General features: G+C 46.3%; 5 protein-coding genes across 7 annotated transcripts in view; 3 read left to right on the top strand and 2 right to left on the bottom strand.

The window, feature by feature from the left end:
• Positions 1-21545, top strand: part of LOC117584033 (E3 ubiquitin-protein ligase TRIM9) — a 66133-nt gene that overhangs the window by 13248 nt on the left and 31340 nt on the right. The gene's annotated exons all lie outside the window — the stretch shown is intronic.
• LOC117584035 lies at positions 7140-7746 on the top strand. The gene has a single exon (XM_034272772.1). The coding sequence runs from the start codon at positions 7212-7214 to the stop codon at positions 7692-7694; it is 483 nt and encodes a 160-aa protein (XP_034128663.1). The 5' UTR covers positions 7140-7211; the 3' UTR covers positions 7695-7746.
• Positions 14225-15867, bottom strand: LOC117584034 (caldesmon). Its single transcript, XM_034272771.1, has 2 exons — positions 14854-15867; positions 14225-14794 (listed from the first exon to the last, which is right to left on the bottom strand). The coding sequence occupies exons 1-2, from the start codon at positions 15702-15704 to the stop codon at positions 14536-14538; spliced, it is 1110 nt and encodes a 369-aa protein (XP_034128662.1). The 5' UTR covers positions 15705-15867; the 3' UTR covers positions 14225-14535.
• Positions 18164-18539, top strand: LOC117584038. The gene is made up of 2 exons (XM_034272775.1): positions 18164-18242; positions 18303-18539. Exons 1-2 carry the CDS (start codon positions 18226-18228, stop codon positions 18496-18498), a joined length of 213 nt encoding a protein of 70 aa, XP_034128666.1. The 5' UTR covers positions 18164-18225; the 3' UTR covers positions 18499-18539.
• LOC117584037 (acylphosphatase-2) lies at positions 19327-19868 on the bottom strand. Of its 2 annotated transcripts, XM_034272773.1 has the most exons (4): positions 19748-19868; positions 19660-19676; positions 19492-19601; positions 19327-19442 (listed from the first exon to the last, which is right to left on the bottom strand). In XM_034272773.1, exons 1-4 carry the CDS (start codon positions 19851-19853, stop codon positions 19328-19330), a joined length of 348 nt encoding a protein of 115 aa, XP_034128664.1. In that variant the 5' UTR covers positions 19854-19868; the 3' UTR covers position 19327. The 2 variants fall into 2 exon arrangements, with proteins under 2 accessions (XP_034128664.1, XP_034128665.1); XM_034272774.1 differs by lacking the exon at positions 19660-19676 and having other exon boundaries at positions 19755-19868.

Below are 21545 nucleotides of genomic sequence, written 5' to 3'. Positions count from 1 at the left end.
GCTGCTGATGGTTCGTCCTTTCCCGCTCCTAGTTACTTTTTCTGTTTTCATTTGCGCTTTGGCATACAAACTTTGCATACTTTGTGGCGTCTGTGCCAGTGCTTGTGGAATGTTCACCTGTGTGTGTGTGTGTGCTGCGTCTGTGCCTGACAAGTGCAATAATATCATAAGCACAACGGCCACACAACACGTCCTCCCCCTGCTGGCCGACTTTTGTTTTTCTGCATTGTTTGTTGTCGTTTTGGAGCTTGTTTTCTGTGCTGCTCGTGGCAAGTTCACAGAACCCACAAGTGCAGAAATCTTCACTTAATCCCCCTTCAAGCATGCCCCTTGGTTTGCGCCATGTGATTAAGGATTAAATTCATTGCCGGCCCCAAAGTGGAACGACACAAAATACTCTCTCCTTGTGCTGTTAGAGTATCTCCACAGTTGCCATCGATTTGTGTTGTTATTTTCCTTCCAACTGCTAGCTAGGGACAAACTGTACCCAGAACACACTCTCAGGAAAAGCTTGCAGGGCATGGGAAGCGACTGGAGCTCTTCCCAAATTGATTTAGGCCAAAACTAAACCGGTTAGTTGGCTATCTTCCACTACATAAACTTTGCCACGAGGCAAGGTGGATGCTGGCATGGCATTTTAATTGAATTTTACTCGTGTCGCAGTGAACTGAAGTTTACATTTAGCTACCATCATCATCAACATCAACATCTTCATCCTTGCTGGCGTTGAGTCACTCTGTTGCAAGTGTAACCCACAGCCAGACGGCAAATTGTTGTCAAGTCACCTTCCGACATGGTGAATTGCAGACGGGGGCAGGCCCCTTTTAAGCGCTTTTAAATTTATTTACTAGCAGCAAGCGGCAGAAAAACTCCCAGACACAGACGACACATAAATTGCCGGCATATGTGTGTGATGACAGGCGAACGAACGAATGAATGAACGAATGGACATGGACGCGTGGACGGGTGGATGAATGAATGGAACTGCAACTGGAACTGTAACTGGAAGTGGAGACCCCCAGACATGCACATAGGGCCGTGTAACGATGGTTCCGACACCATTGTGGGCCAGAGACGTTGACAAATTGATTGCATTCTTTTATTTTCAATGTACTACACGGCGTATGCATTACGGGTCTAGGGTCTATGTGCTGGAGGCTCCTCTTAATACGGTTAGATGCAGTTGATTGAGTTTTAAGTGCCGTTCCAGGACAACGTGTGCCCTGCCTTCAATTAGGATGCAACAAAATAAACCATCAAATGCAATTTAGTTACGGACTCCTTCAAAACACAACAGACACTGCGTAGAAGCTGTGATTGGAATAATAATGTAATTATGACTGCAAAACCTTTAGGAGGGGAAAGTCTTCCACATGTTTCTGACAAGTTCTCAAAAGAAAAGGCAGGGCTCCCCATTCAGCTCACATTTTCATTTAAAATATCATCAATAATTTATGAATGAATGCACTCCTTGGGAGGCGGCAGACGACGAGCCTCAAGGACGCTTTTTTTGCAGCTCAATTCACAATTGAAAAATCTCAAGGAACAAACTTCAGTGGAAAATCGGCTAAACTGTATGATTAATTCGTTATTTATTTATGACATTCGCAGATGGCGGGCAGTAATAGAAAATCCACTGCTCCGCTGTCAGAGGATGCTCAAGGAGCAGGAAATACAAGAGAATTCTCGCTCGGGAGCCCAACTCCCGTCTCCCATCTCTCACGTTAATGTTATGCAAGCAAGAGAGCACCTCCCTCCCTCTGGCACACCCCCATAAATATGCATAGAAAATGCCTAAAAGTTAATTACCGTCAACATTGTGAGTGGCGGCTGCTGGGAGCAGAGTCGGAGGCGGCTGAGACTGCCAGGCATGGGCGTTGATTTTAATTTATGGCAGGCAAACTTTTCTCACACACCACAGATTGGGTGGGTGGCTGGATGTGTGGGCTGGTAATTTAATATTCATGACCGTGTTAAAATCAATGCGAAAGCTGGAGTCGAAGCTGTGGGATGTGGTCGTAGCGGGTGCTCCTGGCACTGGGCCTCCACCAATCTAATTAGCAATATTTTATATTAACGAGCAAAAGTGCTAATTTTAATTGAAATTCCATACTTCGGGTATCGCATTTTTTCTTACCTTACCTTTTCTTATCTTACCCCTTTTTGGGCGCCCACCCACCACCACTACTCGTAATTACCCACATCAAATTGCTGTACTTTCAACATCGAATACCGAGAATTGTGTGCCCCTATAGGGGATGCCCAAAGGGAGTTCCAAATGGGATATGCTGCAGGCGAGAGCGTTCCTCAATCGATCCTTTTCGGCTCCATGTGGGCGCCCGTAGGGTTGGGCTTGGGTTGCCTTTCGGTTGGAGCATAAAGGTTCCCGTTATGTTTTTTTTGGCTGCTCTTTTTGCTGCTTGTGTAAATCCTCCCACACACACACACACACACACTTACACATTTTGCCATTATGCCATTTGACATTTGCATTTCAAATGATTTTGCTTGTTGACTTTAATTAGCTGAGATTTGTGTTGTTTCTTCCCATGGACCCTCCTCCTCCTCCTCCTCCTTGCCATCATGCTAATAGCTTTTTCCATTTCGTTTACCCCAAGAGAGGAGTCTCCAATCTTTATTTTTTTCTTGTGCTTCTTCGGGTAATTGAACCAAAGGACTAAGCTCTGGTATTTGCCTAGAATTTGCATAGTTGCGAATTCTATGAAAAAAAAAAAAAAAAAAACATACACTGGAAAATGGTGGCCTGGCCCGGGGATGTCTCATTACCAGAGCAACAACCACAACACATCGATTTCCGGGCCACTCTCCCAAAGCTCTTACAGGTGGAAAATGCGCAAAAATTCATTGTGCAGAAAAAGTTTCACCCTAAAAAACAAGGCGGCAAAACTTCACCTGCCATCGGCTGCTGCTTTTTGCTGTTGCTTCTCTCCGTGCCGCGGGTGGTGTGGCGGGAGGCCAGAAAAGTGTATTAAAATGTAAGGAAATGCTGTCTTCTCTTTACCGCCACCCTCCCCCACAGCTGTGCCCAGCTGCGTGGAAACAAACATAGCCGACAGCAACTACAGCAAGAGGTATACAACGTTCAGGTGGAGCCACGAACCGCAGCCCCTTCTCAAAGCAGCCTGGGGTCTCTCCCCTTTCCATGTTCTGCGGTGAGGCTGAGCAATAAAATTCTTTAAAATTAGACATCAAATATTTAAATTCAAATTGTTTCGGCTTTAAGGCAGCTTTTTTTTGTTGCTTCCTTTTAGATTTGCATTTCATTGCAATTTGTTTGATATTTGCTGCTGCTGCTGCTGCTTCTGCTCCTATCCTGCACATAAATTCTCCGTTTTATTTTATGTTATTTTATGCATTTGGCTTTTATTACCCTCCCCTAGCAACAGGCATTGGAGGCGGCCCCATTTGCCCCTCGGGGCTACTCCTCGATCTTTCGAAGGTATTCCTTTCCCTTGCTGTTTCGGCTCAACAAATGATAATTTATGCAAATGTCGGCAGTCCCCTAGAACAAGACACAACAGAAAAAAAATCGCTGAGGGTTGCAACAAAAAGCCTCCCAAATTTCATAGAGGGAGTCCCACTCCCATTCCCATTGTCGATCCCATTTTCCATTTCCATTACCACTGCCAGAATTTTCCCATTTTAGTTTGCTTTTTGACTGCTCCGCTTGACTACACCACTGCGGCGGGTTCTCCTTTGGTCCTCTTTGTGCTGACATGCTTTTGTCATTTATTTTGTTTATCTCTTTTACGCTCTGCTTTTTTACATACAAGAATAACAAATTATTATTATGTTTTAGCCATTTCTCGCTGATCCAAGCGATTCCAGGGGCCGGTAAATCACAAACAGTCGGAGGGGAGGTCGACCCTTTGGATCTGACATTTTGTGGGCTTCCCATTCTCCACTGAGCTGCATTTGAGTAATGAGCTGCTTATCGAGATGGAGGGCCAGAAGGTACTATATTCTTGTACATTCCTGCTCCGGAAAGTTAATGATATGACTTCATCTTCTTTAACGCTCGTCCTGTGCTTCCCGACTCTGTGGCATTTGTAATAAGTAGGGGAAATGCTCTAAAAGCTGAGCTCAGGGATCGAATGGGTACAAAGGTGTTTGCTGCCGATAAAGTTGTGAGTTATTCAACTAGACACTGGATAATGTTTATTGAGTACGAGATTGCTTGCAGTGTTTCCTTTCGTCTTCTTCTTTGCACTTTACCGTTTGTATTGGTCACAGCTTTTACCGTTGCTATGCACGCACCGTCTTGTCCACTGCAGTGGACAGTGCACTGTCCCCGCTCAAAGCTGCATTGTTGTTAGTGTTTGAGAGAGCGAGCGTAGGGAGAGCGATGATATTCAGATGAAAAGAAAAAGCGCGTCGCTCCAGCGCTCCAAGAGAGAGAGAGGGAGGCAAAGAGAGTCTGAAATGGATGGTTCTCGATGCTCTCAGAACAGTTATGTTATGGAAGCTTGCCCAAGGCTCGCAGGGGAACTCTGCTAATTTTGTGATCTCAAAAAAGGGGGGGGGCGAGAAAGAAAAGCGTGAATTAATTCACTTAATTGCAAGTGCAAATATTGATATTTTCAATTTTCTGGACACAGCAATCAGCATAGGTGCTGATAGTAATAGTCTTATAAACATCCATCTATGAGCTCCATTCTACAGAACTCAGGCATAAAATCTCTCCCTTTCAGGGAACTTGCTGCCAGCTTCCATCAGTGGCACTTTGCCAAATTCTTACATTAGTTTCGTTTACTTTTCAATTGCTACTCCATTTCCCATTTTGGCTGTTCGCTGTAAGCTCTCCTACCCGTTGCACTGAGTAGCCAATTGACAACTACAAATTGAACATTTATTTTGCCAGCTCAAAGTGCAGGGGCGGCAGCGTGCAGGGGAGAAGGTTCTGCATAGATGGGCAGAACAGAAACAGAGCCCAAAGGTCCCAAGTGGTTGGATGTTGGTTGGTCACCAGCCGACAAAGTGAACAACTTACTCTCAGAAACTACTATCAACACGACAACTTCAGCCGGAAGGACTTTGAGCGAGCAGCAGCTAAAATAATAGAATTTTCCTCTAAATTTAGTCAAAGATGCCACAAAAATAAAAAGCAAAAAGCGAACCGAACCGAACCGAACGACCGACGACTCTATGCAAATGTCTTAAACTTGGGAGAAGGACTATCATTGTCGTCGTCATCCAGGCAGTTTCCCCACTCCTGAAGTAGACTGTGAACGAAAGGACCCTCGTCATACTCGAATCCTTTGTTTATTTGTTTACTTTTTGCCATTTTCCTGCATGCAAGTTTCCCCCATCTATTGCCATGATTTCTTTTTCCTTTTGGTTGTCATTATTTTTTTGGTTTTTCCCTTTTTGCCATGAATATTTCCATATTTTCATGTGACCACTTCAAGTTTTCCTGCATGTTACTGACTTTCCACTAAGGCTCCTGCCCGGGCCTTATCCCGGCAATTGTGTGGAAAACTTTCGGCTGCTGCTGCTGCTGCTGCTTCCTTCCTTCTTTGCTCAAGAGGACGCATGTGTAAGGCCATGTTATTTAATAGGCTTTTGTGACTTGAAAGACGAGCACAACGAAGCACCAAATGGCTGGGAATGCGGCACAGTGGGATACATCAAGCCAAATGGCTCTCAATGTTGCAGCGACTCCAACAGGGATTGTGCTATGCTGCATTTTGGGAGTTAATTTCAAAGACGTTTAACATATTCCAGTGCAGTCTTTCGTTCTGTTTAGTAGCTGGAACATTGCCATGTTTCGTTCTGTTTTTCCCACTGTAACTACTCTCCTATGTTTGCTCTCTCTCTCTCTCTCTCTCTCTCTCAATCTCAACACCCCATGTTTGTTTTGTGTCTGCCTTTTGGAGTCGTCTACATGTGTCTGCCGTTTTCTTTCGAGCCGCACAGACAGACATAGACCCCGACCCCAGTGCTCCCGCTTTTGTATGCACAGTGGCTGCTGTTTTGGTAATGCGTTTAGATTATTAAACATATTTTCTGATGCCTGACAAATGGCAGGACAAACGATGGAAAACTTTCAACAAGAAGATGCCGCTAAAGCAAACACAGAACGACTTTCGCTTCCCTCAAATATTTACGGCTGTTTTGGTCTTCTTTTGGCAATTAAAAAGAATAGAATTTCTTCTCGCTTAAGGAGCAACTTTCTTGGCCTTAGGTGTTCGATAAAGTGGAGTAACAGTAGCGGTCGGCTGTAAGTAGGTCAGGCCATTAAAATTGCCACAAAATATATCCACAACACGAGAATATCTACAGCACACCCCCAAAGGCAGATTTATGTGTACAGTATGGATGTGGCTGCCTGTTTCTTGTTTAATCGTTAAAGGACTCGTGCTTTGTGTGTGGCTTTTCTTTTGGTGCGTAGTTAAAGTGGAACACACAATCCCATACACATACGTTGGTAGGGAGCCAGCCACCTGCCGCCCACCCGACAAGGAAACACACTTTGGTTGGCGCTCCCCTTGGCGGCAGAGGCGGGTTAGAAGTTGTTGCTAAATGCTTTCTGATTGTTATTTTTCGTGTTTTGCCCCTTTCCGCTTTACCCCCACGATGTAGCTGCGAAATTACAATTATTACATGGCCCAATCCAAGTTTTCCGCTTCTTGCAGTTTGCTTTTGCTTCTCCTCCTCCTCCTCCTCCTCCTCCGAGAACATTCGAGCAAAAGTTTGCTTCTTGCCGCTTGCTCCTCGTACAAATGCAAAATCTGGTAATGTAGGCGTGTTTAACACAAAACTTAAGTTGTTCGTAATGACTTTGCAGCGTTTTTGGTAGGAATGGCATTGAATCAGACGAAATGAAACGAAACGGGAGGGCAGACTTGGAGAAGTGAAACTTTTGTGGCTGTTCTTAAAGCTGTGGTCCGAGGCGGGACTTAATGAAAAAAGTTTGCAACACCCACGGAGAGAGATAGAGAGAGAGAGAGAGAGAGAGAGTGGTCAAGGGATTAGCTGTAAACCAATAACAAGTGAGTGGCAAAGCTCCGAAAGCGCTAAACCAATTTCCATTATGAGAACAAAAGCTTTTAGCTTTATTTCATTATACTCACAAGATCGTGTTAGGCATTGATATTCGTTTCATTCGCCAAAGGTTTTTAGTTCATATTCAAAATCAAAGCTAGGCAAGAGCTTTCCTGGTTCAAAATTCTCATTTCCTGACTGCATCCATGGACATGGAAGACGACATAGAGTTCCTCATAAGCGCCCTTTCCAAGCCGCACTCATCGCAGGCCCTGCCTTGTAGCGGGGAGAAGCGGCAGGAGATGCGGGACGCGTTCGTTGCCCTGCAGCAGCTGCTCCGCAATAAGCCATTGCAGGTGCGCTCCATTCCGCGCTCCACGGCAGGCGGAGAAGTGTCCACTCTGACCACTGACAGCGAGCTGGACAGCATTGCCATGGAGTGCAGCTCAACGGAACACGAAGCCAAAACATCCGTCAGCCTCTCCAGCAGCGAATCCTTGAATCTGGAGTGCAAGGAAACAAAGTTTCAAATGATTCGACGCAGGGACATGTTCAATTCAACACTCTTCGCCCAGAGGCGGCACACCTCCACGGTGTCCCTGAAATTGGTTTGCCACAGCTCCCCCCACATTCCGAATAGTGATACCACGATAACAGCCGATGGCATTCGGTACAGTCTCACAGAATAGGCCACAGCCAGAAGTGACAAATGGAAATGTATTCCGACACATTTTCAGTACTCAAAGTGAAAACTTTTCTGTAAACTTTAGTACAAAATTAAATTTAATTCATAAAAAACAATCAGCCATCATGGAGGCAGATTTAGCGTTTGTCATCAACGCCTTGTCCCTGCCGAACACTCAGCTGACAAGGCCTTATAGCGCGGTGGAGCTGCAGGAGCTACGCGAGTCCTTCATTTCCCTGCAGAGACTGCTGCGGCATAAAGCTTTGCCAGTCAACGAGACATCCTTGTGCATGCCACGCTCTAAGGCGGGCGGAAACCTACCAAAGGATAAGGTCTACCCTGCGATGCGGGTGTCCCTTGAGCAGTCGTCTGCTCCCAGCAGCGAGGAGGAGCACACACCAACTGTGAGCCAGATTATACGGGGCAGTGACACTTTCAGCTTCTGGAGCCTGAATGAGGACACCTACGAAACGCGCACGACTTTGTCCGGTGACGGCAGCTCGGAGGTAGTCGTTACCCGGCGGAAGACACACACCTCCACGATCTCCACGATCTCCACGAGCGCTGCGCCAGTGGAGTTGGTCTGGAGCAATAGTGGCTACATATCGCAGAGCACGGACAGCGACACGACAATCAGGCCAGATGGGCACCGGTTCAGTCTTCGCCAATAGTCAGACCAAATCAGAGTTACTTTTAAATTTCGTTACTTTTCGAATTACTTTAGCAGCCTCTGCTGGAACTAGGGAGCATCGTCAACAAATTAGAACGCATGACCTGGCGCCAGACGACCTTTTAATGAGCGCGCAAGTCCCAGAGTTTGCTGGCATAAAACTTGTAAAAGTGATTAAAACGCAAATGTAATTGAAATGCGCACATTTGCGTAGGCATTTGCCCACTTCCGCCTGGCTGGGCTCCACAAAACACTCTCGGATATCCGCCCCCACTCACAGCTGGAAGGCCGAGCAAAGTGCCTGCGGTCATTGGGCATGTACGTGGGCGCCCAGTCCTTTTGACTGCCCTCAGATGGAGGAGATACTCGTATTTGAATACTTCGCTCCTGTATGTGTAATTTCAATATTTTTTGTGGCTGGCTTTGGGAGTTGTTTGCGTGCGTGCAGCAATTTCCTCGACTACCGAAAAATCTAATTTAATTTCGAATGAAATTTGCCCTTGCCTTTGCCCTTTTACTGGGCAGGGTCCTGGCAGTTTTCCATTTCCATTTATATTTCTATTGAAATGTTCTCTCGGCACAGGTGGAGTCTGGCCTTTGCTTCTGCCGCTTTTGATTTTCCTTTTAGTGCCGTTTAAGTGTGCGTCCAAAATGCTCTTTTATCAAGTTTATTTTTGGGGCTGAGCATTTATTGTTATGCATATTTGGCAGCGGCAGCGGCAATTAGTTTGAGAGTCGATGTGGATATGAAATTTTCAAGTGGGATGGATCCATATATGGATATTTCCATAGCGAACATGCAAATATCTGTCTCTTCCTTTTGTTGCTTCTTTCAGTCTGCCCTGCAGTGGGTAAGACTGTGGCAAATCCAATTCATCCACGAACTAGTCGCAGCAAATGTGCCCCTAAGTAAGACACAATAAATAGCACAAGCAAATGCACGTGTCGCTGCCTTTGCCTCGAGTTGGGCTCTTTGGTAGGTGCTTTGGCTGCTTGACAAATGCCCAGCAATTAAACCGAGTAGTTCCTGGGAAATGTATGTTGAGGAAGATGCTGCTGCTGCTGCTGCTGTCATGGAAATTGAAAAGCGAAACCTGGAGCGAGTTCCCTGTTGGACATCAATTTCACTTTAATGTTTCCGTGCAGCGCATTAAGCGAGGGAACACGAAAAAGCGTTGAGCAAGAGAAATTATGCTAATAAATCGCAGCGACACGTGTCGTTGTACTCGGTCTCGTGTCCTGGCCCCACTAATGGACCCGCGCCACGAAATATGCATCGAGTATTCTTCAAACTGCCACATTGTTGCACTGCGCCGGATTATCGGCATGAGCTGAGCGGGGGCTCGGCAGCACGTGGTGTTTGCACATCATTTACATAAAACGGGCCACAACTTGTTTGCAATTTCTTAACGAACAGCGAGCCAGCAGGAGCAAAAAGAAAAAGCAGCACAACAAACTTGTTAATTATACTTGACTGGACTCGGCCGAGGGCTGGGATTTCGCAGGACCTGCCCGTTTATGACGTGCACCAAGAAACCATTAATCAAAGCTGCACGGCAGCTCTCCATATTCCATTTCCATTTTTCGAGCACTTCTAACGACTCCAAAGTGGGAAGTTGGGGCGCTGGTCGCGTGCGTAAAATGTATCCACGAAAGCGGGAGGGCGACCCTGAAATGATTTGCAGATTAAACAATTTGAGGCAAAGCGGAAAAAAATGTATTGAATGTATTGCCTAATTGTAGTAATTAATGGGTTTAGTTGCAGGCGAAATCATGCGATGATTAATAGCGATAAAGAAGTACGATAAAGATCTACGGCAGGGAAAGGGGAAAGGAGTTGACTGTCCTTTAAGGTGTCCGCTCAGGAGAATGTTGCTTTCAATTTTAAATCTACAGGGGATAAGGAAACCCTTTAGACATTGCTACGGCAAAAGGTACAATCCAAAATTTTAATTACACGCCCCAGCGAATCGTAAACAAAAAGTGAGAGAGAGTGAGAGCTAGAGTGAGTGTCCGCAGACAATGCGGACAGATACAGATGCGGATATGTGTAGACAAATATTTTTAATAAGTGGATAGAACAGCGAGGAGAGAGACAGAACAGCACGTGCGTCGTAGTCCCTGGCAACCTTGGGGTTCTGTTTCGCATTTTTCACAAATTCTGCAATAAAACGTTTGCCTGGGCAATTGCGGTGCGGACGAGTAATTTATAAACACACTCTCTGCAGCCGGGGAAACTGTAAGCTGCCGCTAAACAGAAAATCCTTTATTTCTGTGATGATGCTGCTGTTGTGCTCCACTAATTTCCCGTACAAACATGAAACAGCCCGCGACTGCAACCCCCTCGCAAGGTGAGTCCAGTGATATTTCGGGGGTTGCTGCCAGGATGCGTTGCCATGGAGGGTACACAGAGTTTTCCCTCCTCCCTTGGCCAGCAACGGTAGCTCTTCCCCTCTGCCGAAAGATTTGTTTTGTTTTTTTTTTCCAGCTCGCTTAGTCGCAGTCGAGGCACTGCATTCAAAATGAAATGAAATGAAATGAAATCCCCGACGGACTATTTGTCATTTCTGACAGTTCAAACTGTTTTTCCGAGGGGAGTTCCGCAGTTCTGTTGACTTTTCCGCAGAAACTGTGGCATTCTGTCCCTCTGCGTCGCAACTTCTGTTGTCAACGCGATCTGTTGTTGTTGTTTGTAATTAGAGCGGCAAGTTCCTTCGAAAGTTTGCAGATTTAAAATTAGGCAAAATAAGCGGAAAAGATTGCTTTTCCATGTGCAAATATTAAGCGAGTTTGGGCAAACTTTTGATTAGATTTAATGTCAAATAATCTTTGATACATTTTGATACAAGTTTTTGGATTTGTTTCTGCTTAAACACGCTCAATGTGTAAGCCGCAAGAACTCTGCCATTCCCATGAGAGAGGGTTCCCAGAGGGTTGTGGCAGACTAAAATCAAATCAGGCCACAACTCTTTAACGCCTTGAGTCCATTTAATGCCCCTGCTCTGGGGCAGTCATGAATCACATACATTACCCAATAGAATAGACCATAAAAAATGAAATTGAAAACGAAACTTGCATTCAGCATGATGCCGCCATAAAATGATGGTTTTTATTGGGAGAGGCGAAGGGTTCTCCTTTGAGAGGATTACGAGCCCTCGAAGCTGGCAACAGTTGGGCAGGAAGCTGCCACAAATGTTCTCCATTTCTATTGTCAATTGTTGCATGGAACGGGGGCACTGCCATTGGCCATTCAAAAGTTGTTCTGTCAAGTTAAATTACCAAAAATTGCAAATTGCTTGGATTAAACACGAAAACGAACACGGACAAGGACATGGCTGCTGCTGTGGGTCCACGGACCAAGCCAGACACCAGACCCCAGACCATTGTGTGGCCAAAGGATTCCATACACTCAATATAATTAAGGGTTTGAGCGCTGCCCCCAGGCCCCAGCCCTCAGCCTTGAGCCTTGAGCCTCAGGAAACTTTGTGTCCAGGCAACAATTTTTGTCGGATGAGTTTGGTTTCGGGTGTGGTCCGAGTTGTTGCCTGATTTTGTCGCTGGGCTTTCTGAATTGTATGTTCAATTAAATTCTACCACAGAGACCACTGCACAGCCAGGGTTGGCTTCACTGGCTTCACTGGCTTGTGGCATTAAGTTGTCTGTTTGTCGAGCTTGACAGATTTTCCAACTGATGAGGTCAACGGGGACCGACTGCCAGAAGTTTGCTTGCTCCTGGTCACAGATATAGCCATTTGGAGATGTTTTGGGGCCGCTTCTCACACTCCCAAGTACTTTTTGCCTTACCAAAGATCTCACTTCGCCTCTTTCATGGCAGGTAATTACTTTGCGACTGCTTCGATCCCTCGAGTGAGCGAGTAAAATGTCTCAAGTGGCTGCGCCCATTCATTGCAATCAGCTGTGCGCCTATGACGGGGAAGAGGCTCTCCTCCACAGGCTCTGTAATGCTCTGCCATTTATCACCAGAAGACGACGATTGTCATCGGAGCAAAGCATTTTATTTAACTGCCAGCAGTCGCAAGCAATCCAATGAGTAGTCCAGACTGTAGTTCCATATGTGGAATTGATGTCGAGTGCGGTCGGGCCAGGGAACAAATGGGAGGCAGCGCTTTAATTTAATAGGCGCACATGAGACTCCACATAAAAACCAATTTCGCGCAAGTGATAAAAATGCAATGAGCACTCGCATTCGGCACCAAGTGCCACACGAGACCCAAGGATGATGATGGGGCAGACAGTTCCGACTATGAATTACATTTACGATTGCCCAGAAGAAGTCTTTCTTTTGAATTGCTTAATTTCAGCAAACAAACTGCGAGCAGACTCTGAGCAAAGTGCGGAGAAATTTGTGATAAAATGTGATTCGAGTGACCAAAATGCTGAACACTTTATGATGATGAGGAGTTCGATGGCTCAGAGCTCGTCGTGAGTGTCACGCTGCCATGTCTAGGAATGTTTCGCTCTGCCAACCCATCCAGCGTTCAATCATCATCAATTTCCCATAAAAGTGTCGCCCACTCGTAGCAGCTACTGGCAGCAGCTCCATTCCGCTTCTGTCTGCCTCTAGCCTGTAGCCTCTAGCCTGTCGCCTGTCGCCTCTAGCCTTCTGGCGACGTAATGACGAGATCATATCGACAACAGGGAGTCGACGGTCCTTGGAGTCGTGTTTTTCCCTGCTGCCGCCGCTGGCTTTTGTGTAATCGTGAGAGCCTCGTTGTCATTGTCATTTGCCGATGTTGTGTCTGCGCACTTTTCAAGTTCAATTCCAATTCCAGTTGCAAATCAATCGGGAGGCGGAAGGGAAGAGCGCCTCCAGCCAGCCAGCAATGCCAAATGACCAGCATGGAGTGGAAGACCCAGGAGACTGGCTTGTCATATTTCCTGTCTGCAAAGTGTGGAATGAAAGTTTTATGGCTTTCTGATGGTCCCCGTATGGAAGTTGGGTTTAGGTTGCAGGAAATTCACACCGTCTCTCGTTGGCTGTTTCTGTAACACTTCCTGCCCTGCAGCTCCGCTTTTGTTTACTTAATCAATGCCCAATATTGCACAATCCCCGCCTCGGGGCGCCAGTGAACAACTGTCAGCAAATTGAGGGCGAAAACATGCGCCGCAACCACTGTAATTACCCAGTTGTCAGTTGGCCCAATCGTAGAATGAATCGATGAAGAGGTTTACATGGAAAGTGACACATTTGCTCGAAATGGGAGGAACACTCCTGCGAGCCGCTGGGCTTGGGAGGGGGCGTGTCGCTGACATAATTGAAATTGACATATTTCATTGTCGAAAACGGAAAGCTGCAAGCGAAATTGCCAAAGTAAATTTTCAATTTTCATCAAATTTTTATACGGGATTGGGGAGTACGCATTGATTTGCTTTGATTCTGATTGTGATTTGAATTCAAATTCAGTTTTGGGTTTGGGTTTGGGCTTGGGCTCGGATTCCATTCTGCTTTTATTTGCCATTTTGCTTTGTTGTAAGTCGCCGCAGGGAGCAGGGATGTTGCAACAGCTCTGCCCTGCCACGAGTGTCCGTCACTTCAGCCCTCGGGCCTCACACTTTTACTGTTTTGTGTGCCGCCGTCGAAGGCGTTGAGCCTTGGCGGGGATTTTTGGCAGCTTTGAACGGATTAGCGATTCTCCCTTACTCACTGATGATGATGATCGAATTTCAGGCAAAAGTTTGAAGTTTTCTTAAAGCGTTTTCGTACGATTCAGTTTTGAATTGGTTTCGCGCTCCTTTTGCAGCCATTTCCCTTTTTGCAACGCCCAGCGAGGGTCCATAAATTACAATGCCCAAAGAGTGGACACTGGAGGAGGAGGACTAGGGTCAGGTATCTGGGTCAGCGTTTCATTGTCTATGGGATATTTTTATTGTTTTTTTTTCTTTTCAACGTGCAAAAACAAAAGTGGCAGCGGACAAAGCTTTTGCATACCACCGGGGACCGACGGTAGTCCGGTTGTTTCGTTACAACGAAAGTGGGTTGCAGCACTCCTAATGAGATGCAAGCTGAGTTTTGTGGCAAGTGGCAAGTGCAAAATGAAATGCGCATTTTAAACGAGGGTAAGTCGGGCCAATTCCCATTGTTCGGTCAAGATCTGAAATGAAAGTTATTCAGGTTTGTGGCTAGGATCTTCCATAAGTTCTACGATCTTCAGCCTTAGCTTTGTCGGGGGTTCAGCTTAAAGAATTTACAGAGCTTTGGAGGTCTCATCTCTTTGTACGCCTTGCGGAGCTCTTCGGTCTCGCTCTTGTGGCTGGACTTCATGTCCTGCTTGAGCTTCTGCAGCAGCAGTTTACGATAGTTGTAGGTCTCCTTGAGGACTTGCAGCTGATTCTTGTACTCCATTTTGGCCGAGCGACGGAGAATGGCGTGCACCACCGTTCTGGGCTCCGAGGAGAGTTGGGATGAGCTGAGACTATCAGGGAATAGGTTTTTAAGTATTATTTCCTTCCCCAAGGAACTGCCAGCACTTACCTTGCGCTGGCCACCGAGAATGTGGACGTTTGGCTCAAATCCCTCAATAAGGCTCTCCAGGACGTCATATTGTCATCATTCAAGACAATTTCAAGCGCCTCCTCGGCTTCCTGCCTGTCTTCCTCGCGTTGCTTCGTGTCCAGCGCCTCGATTCCGCTTAGAAATTGTTGCACATCCTCTTTCATTTTGACACTGTCCACTTTCCACTTGGCTGCCTTGGCCTTTTTCGGCTTTTTCAGATATTTCGATATCCAGTTTGGCGCTTTAATCGTGTCCTGTGCATTGGCTGCCTGCACCTTGGGCTCAGTTGTGATTTCGCTGTCTTTGATCTCTGTCCTGGGGCTCTTGAGACTGGATTCGTTTCCTCTTCTCGCCTCTTCCATTAAAACGTTTAGCTGCGCTCTTTGCCTCTCCTCTTTGGTTTGCTTCTCTTTTAGTTTTCTTTCCTCCTTGGCCATGGCACTCTCTTTTTTTCCCTGCTCTTTGGCCTCTTTCTCTTTTAGTTTTGCCTTCTCTTCGGCCCTCAATGATTGTTCGCTCAATGTTCCCTTAAATCGCTCTTCGGCTGCCTCTTCGCTCTCGATCATTGTGCTGGGTTCTGTTTTATTGGGTTCGTCGGTTTCTGCGGGGGGGTTGCTTACACTGTCCTTTGCTTCCATCTGCTGGGAGAGAGCTTCTTTGTTGGCCTGCTCCTGCATCGGCCTTGGACTTTTCTCTATTAATGTGCTTGTATCTTGCATTGCGTGGCCGATTCTTCTCACAAAGTCTTCCATTTCAGCGCATTCCTTTGAGATTTCCATGCCCATGGCATGTGCCTTCGCCTGACCATCGCGAGGTGCGCGCGCTTCCATCTTGCAAGTTGATTTTCTGCGTGTGTTTTTTGTCTGTGTGAAAAATTAACCTTGATTTACATTACACAAAGGAGACTGGGGATTTGGAATGTGAGTTGAGTAGCAGCGCAAAGGCTCTGCTGTGGCCCTTAGCATTTGGCTATTTGTTTGTTGTTTTTGAGAATGAAATGAATGTCTACTTAGCCGGTCAATCTTCAAAGGGAAAACCCAACTTGTGCACGCCTGAGGCGTTTGGGGTACGATGCTCCTAAAACCCAACCCAGGCTCGGGAAACATTTGCCAAAACTAAGACCCAAATTCCTTTGGAGCTGCAAGGCAGCTGAGGAATGGAGTCATAATCGGAAGGTAGGGAGGGGCGCACTCTTATCGTATTCATTTATTATGCAAAGTCTTACCCGCTGTCCAACTGCATTTGAGCTGCCTTCAAGCTGGTGCGCAGATGGTGGGCAGGACTTGGAAGGACATTCATCAAAGTGGCACGAAGCATGAGGCACGCAATTCATATCCCATATCCCATATCCCATGCAGAATTAGTTGGCTTGGATTTTCCAATTTTCAGAGCTGAAATTGTGTTTTTGCGGCCTCCGCTCTAAAATATTAATAAATTTCGTTTTTGGGCAACTGCTGTTGCTGGCTCGCAACTCTTCCTCGTACTCGTACTCGTACTCGTCCGCACCATCTGCCACACTCTGAAGGAGTTTATAATGCAACACTTGCGCAACGAGCACAATTTTTTGGAGGAATAGAATGGTTTTGCGTCTAGACAACGCCCGGGGCGGAGCTTGGACTGGGTAGTGGGGAAGCTGGGGGAGCTGGTGATGCGGCAATTTCGCCACACGTATCAGCCTGTGTCTGGACGATCCGCGTGAGCACGGACGGAGCACGGAGATTTGGAGAACAGTCTGCTGTCACTTTCGGGGTTTCGTACATTGCTTAGCAGGGCTCCAAGAAACATGGTCTGCATCTGTAATAAGCCTCGCCTGGTCGTGGTTCTGGTTCTGGTTCTGGGCCTAAGCCGGGGGCTTGGCTGCAGTGCTGCAGGGGAGCATGAGCGGAGATGTACTTGTATATGTGAATATATGCAGTGCTCGCGCATGTACGTATGTATGTACATAAATATAAATTTGAAACAGAACTGTGGACTCTCAATGCAAAAATACAATATGTAAATACATTGCATGTCGGATTATTGTTGGCATTGTATGCTTGGTGATTCCCTTCGAAATTGCTTGCGGTGTTCCCTTTCAGTGTCTTTTTTGCACTTTACCGTTTCTTTTTGGTCACTGCTTGTACCGTTTCTAAGCACGCACCGTCTTGTCCATTGCACTGTCCCCGCTCAAAGCTGCGTTGTTGTTAGTGTAAGCGAGAGCGAGCGTAGGCAGAGCGCTGATGTTCAAGTACAGATCAAAAGGGAGACGATAATTCGAGACCAACTTGCGAGCGCGTGCTTGGGTAGAGAGGTAGTGAGAGAGAGAGGGACAGAGCTATTCAAAGAGAGAGCTTCAAGCTGTAAAGCGACAAGCTACAGACAATGAGGTGGATGATTCTCGATGCTCTCAGAACAGTTGTGTGGCTCCAGCCAATTGCATTGGTGTTACAGTGACAAAGTGAATTTTGGGCTCTTGATTAGCATACCCGCTTAAGCCGCCACACTAACCGCACTCACCCCTAACCACATCACACATCCAACTGCAACTCAACCGATCAATGGCAGGAATCAATGTGCCAATGAACTCGTCAATGAACTCGTTATTTATCAACGCTTTCTGGCAGCTAATGGAATGGCTTTTCCAACATTATCCCCGACATGCAACCGATGGCAGAGTACGCGCACGCGAACCGAAAAGTTTCAACAGCCATGCAATCCATGCCCCATGGCCCGCCCATCAAGCTGTCGGCGCTGCTAACTGTACTCCGATGGGGCGTACGAAATTATTACAATTCTTATTATTATTTTTTCTGGTGATGTTTATGCTTATATTTGGAGTCACGCACGATGCGGCAAACTGTCAGCCGGAAACGGAATTGATTATCGGCGCTACTGAATCCGGCTGTTAGCTCCAAACCTACATATCTATCCTTCTACATACATAATACATACATTTGTACATAAATACGTCTTCTGTTTCGTTCTCTTCCACTCCGTTCTTGCCCTACCCCTGCTCCTGGCACTGCTCCCTCCTGCTGCGGCAACCTCTTTTATCTGTTTGCGTGCCGTGCTGCCGTTTGCCTACTATGCATTTCAAATTCGGTGGCATTTAATGACTCAATTTGGTGCCCCGTTTTTCGGCTCTGCTGCAGTGCAAAACGGGAGCTGCCGGCGGAGAAAGCGCTCTGCAATTAGTTCGCAGAGGGTGCAGGCTCTGGTTCTGGGTTTTGGTTTGGTTCGTGTGGAGCCCGATCTAGATTGCTTTGAGTTTGCCTGCTCTCGAGCTGGGTTCCATTTCAGTCTACAAAATTTACTCAACATTTGAACATAGGCTCTCCTGCTTGGACGTAGAATTTGCTTTTATTTTTGGGGATGAGTGCCAAAAAGGCGTAAGTTGAACGAAGAATGCCATCACATCCACCCCACTTCTTACCCATTTCTTGCCGAAGTTCCTCGCGCGGTGCTCCGCCCGGCATACAGTTCAGCACGCCCGTCGGCGCACCCGAAACCAAGCGCAAGATGCTGCTCTACAAGCGGCTTCTGAGCAGGGAGCTGCTCCGCGATGAGCGAACTCCGCAGCAGATCCGCTCGGCCCGGAGGCGGAGAGAGCAGCAGGAGGCCGAAGGCGTGTTTCCAACCTCCTGATCAATGCAGACACCCAACAGGAGCATTATTCAAAACGAATATGCAAAAAACCAAACAATAGGTTTGATTAAATTTAATGTTGAATGCCAATTAAATTGTCGTTCCACTCTTCCATAATCATTCGGTATTACAATCGCCCGTGAAAAGTTAAGCTGCAAATTTAGCGAAATCAATTTGCACAACGGCTGGAACCAAATGGGCAGCCAAAACAATTTGTTTAGCCCGTGCACTTCTGCGGTTTCAGCAGTTGATAATAAAGTGTTTGCCAGACACACACACACAGAACAATCAAAATAAACACCAGCAACAACAGCAACAACAAAGTGTGCCAGAGGACAGCTCCTCGCATCCCCAAAACCGGATAAAAAACAAACCTTTGGAGTGGCATGGCACAGAGGCTTTTAATTGCCGTCAGGCGCCAACTGCTACCATTGTGAACTCAGTCAACTTTTATTTACTTATGCAAATGCGTTTTTGCCTTTTTTCGGTATGCAAAATATTTGTCGCAAAATTGGCAAAAGCGAGCCGAAACTTTTCCCCGTTTCGGGGTGGGCAAAACGCAAATATTTTGACGACTGGAACAAAAATAAATTGAAATTGTTTTGACAATTGGCAGGACGCTCGCTGGCTCGCTGGCTCGCTGTAAAAGTGTACAGAAAAATTGGCCAACTAATTGGCTCTCCAGAGAAACTTTTGGCCCAACTTTGGCCATTTGTGGCTTACACATTATCACAATTGTTTAGCAAGCCCATCGAGGATTGTCACGTAGTTCAAAGAGAACTCTCTTTTTATTCTTATAATTATGGGGGACTATGGGCGAGCAACTGCTTCAGCGTCGTATTGAGAAAGTCTTGAAGTTGGAGCTGGCCAAAGGCTCGTTCGACGAGAAGACGGCCTTTTGGATCACCGAACGAGGACTGCCCGTGTGCTGCAGCCAGCTCTTCCTGGGGTAAGAGGGAAAATTAGATAAGACCTACGACCGCTTTTGCTCACATTTCCGTGATGTTGTCCAAACTTCCTTCCATGACACCCTTTACCGAACCCTCATCAGTATTCATGCACCACCCGACCAGTCCCAGCTGTTTTGCCTTGTTATTTGTGTGCTGCAGAGTACTGACAAACAGTGCCATTAGGTAATTAAAAGTGTACTCAATAAATTACCTTCCGAAAGTAGACGCCTGCCGTGGAAGATTTAGATTTAGACAAAAGTTAGACTCAAAGAGTTGCACTTTTTGGCACTTTCTCTTACCCTGAACCTTCCCGAAGACCTCGAACTGGCAACCAAAAATGTTCTCCCCATCGGTGGCTGTTTTTCCCCTTGGAGGGGCTGTGGACTTTGTAATTTTGTTATTCATTTTGGAAGATATTTGTTTGGGGCTCACAAAAAACTGATGGAAATCTCAACGATTCCTGGATAAGTTTCTTTCTGGCATTTCGCTGGATATGCAAATTGAATTTGTTCGTCCATTAAAATTAACAACAATTTTTCACGGCAATTTGACAGGGCAGATTCTGCATCGAGTACTCGAACACGAGTCCTTTCTCGCCTTTGCCACTTCCGGTTCGTTAAGTTTAACGGCTGCCCAACAGAAAAGAAGCTGCAAAAAGGTATACCAAGATGACGCACATTCGAGAGTGTATTCCGAGTATTCCCCCCCCCCCCCGACACACTCGGTGAAAACTTCAATAAAACGCTTGACGCCGGAGGCGAACTGACATTTTCCATTAAGTGCAGACAGCTCCGAAACGGAGAAAACAGAGAAGCAGAATGCCAGCGGCTCATTTGCCCTGCCAAAGGGCAGGGGATGGTTTGGAGATGGATTTTTATTTCCCTGAGAGTTTCGTGGGTCGTTCTTTCTGTGGACTGTTGATTATGATGATGCCCTGCCACTGACCGACTGAAATTTAGGATGGAAACTATCAGCGCGGATCCGGGTAATAGAAGCCGACCAAAACTCTTCCTCAGACAACATCAAAGTGTCATCAACAGCACTTCCTTCAAGACTCTGTCGCAACTTTTGCTTTCCCACAATAACATTTACTTCTGCCTGTTGGTCTCCTTATCTTTGAGCACATTGACGGAGTGTTGCCATATTTTGTCAGCTTCAGCAAAACTTTCTCTAAAGAGAATTCCCACTGCTCCCGAGGAGCAGCTTTTGGCACAACTTTGAGTCAAATATTGGATTGGAGAATTGACATTTATGCAATTTGATTCTACCACTCCAGTTCACATCTCAAACTCGTTACAAATTGCTGACACAATGGAAATTTGCATAACATTTCCATATGCACTGGTCGAAAGCGAACGCTAAACGCCGCCAGCCTCCGCAGCCAAAAAAAAAAGGTGAAAACGAGGTACGAGTATTCCCGTGTGTGGAATAAAAACTTGGCCAGTCCGGGGTTTGTTTGGGCTCTGTTTGGGGTTGCAAAGTTAATTTATTTCAAACTCCGTCTCGGGAGTGGGCATCTTCTTGTCGCCAGCCTCAGTTTATCAACCAATTTCCATTAAAGCTTATAAATTGTTGTTTATGACTGGCGGCCCATGCCCAATGCCCATGCCGCAGACAGACAAACACCCAAGGCCCCAAAGGGATCTCTGGCCATGTCTCGCCGTCGGCTTTTGACTTCATTTCATATTCATGGACGCCAAATTTTCATTCCGCAGCCGCCGGGGCTGCAGTTAGGTCCTTTGTCCTTTGTCCTTTATCCTCTGCCAGCAGGCCCACACTTTCGTTTTTTTTTTGGCTGGCGTTAATAAACTTTGGCAATTATCTTGGCTGCCTGTTGCCTCTAAATCACAGGGATTTGCTGCGTACAAGTTCCGAAGGAAAAGCAAAGGGCCGTCCTAGATTAGATAGCGCTTTGACGCTCACTGTGCAAAGATTTGGCCAGAGTTTCCGTTTCTGCTTCCGTTTAGCTCTTTTTATTCATTTGGCAGTCAGAAAAAATATGTGCTGCAAAAGTGAAAGAGAGTGTGACATAAAGCCTGCCTCAATATAATTGCATTACACGTGGCTGTCAGAAGCAAATGGGAAAAACCCAACCAA

The sequence above is a fragment of the Drosophila guanche genome, unplaced genomic scaffold (genome assembly GCF_900245975.1).
Source record: "Drosophila guanche unplaced genomic scaffold, DGUA_6, whole genome shotgun sequence".
NCBI lineage: Eukaryota > Metazoa > Arthropoda > Insecta > Diptera > Drosophilidae > Drosophila > Drosophila guanche.
Note: the sequence above shows the minus strand (reverse complement) of the source record. Positions and strands in the feature narration are given on the sequence as shown.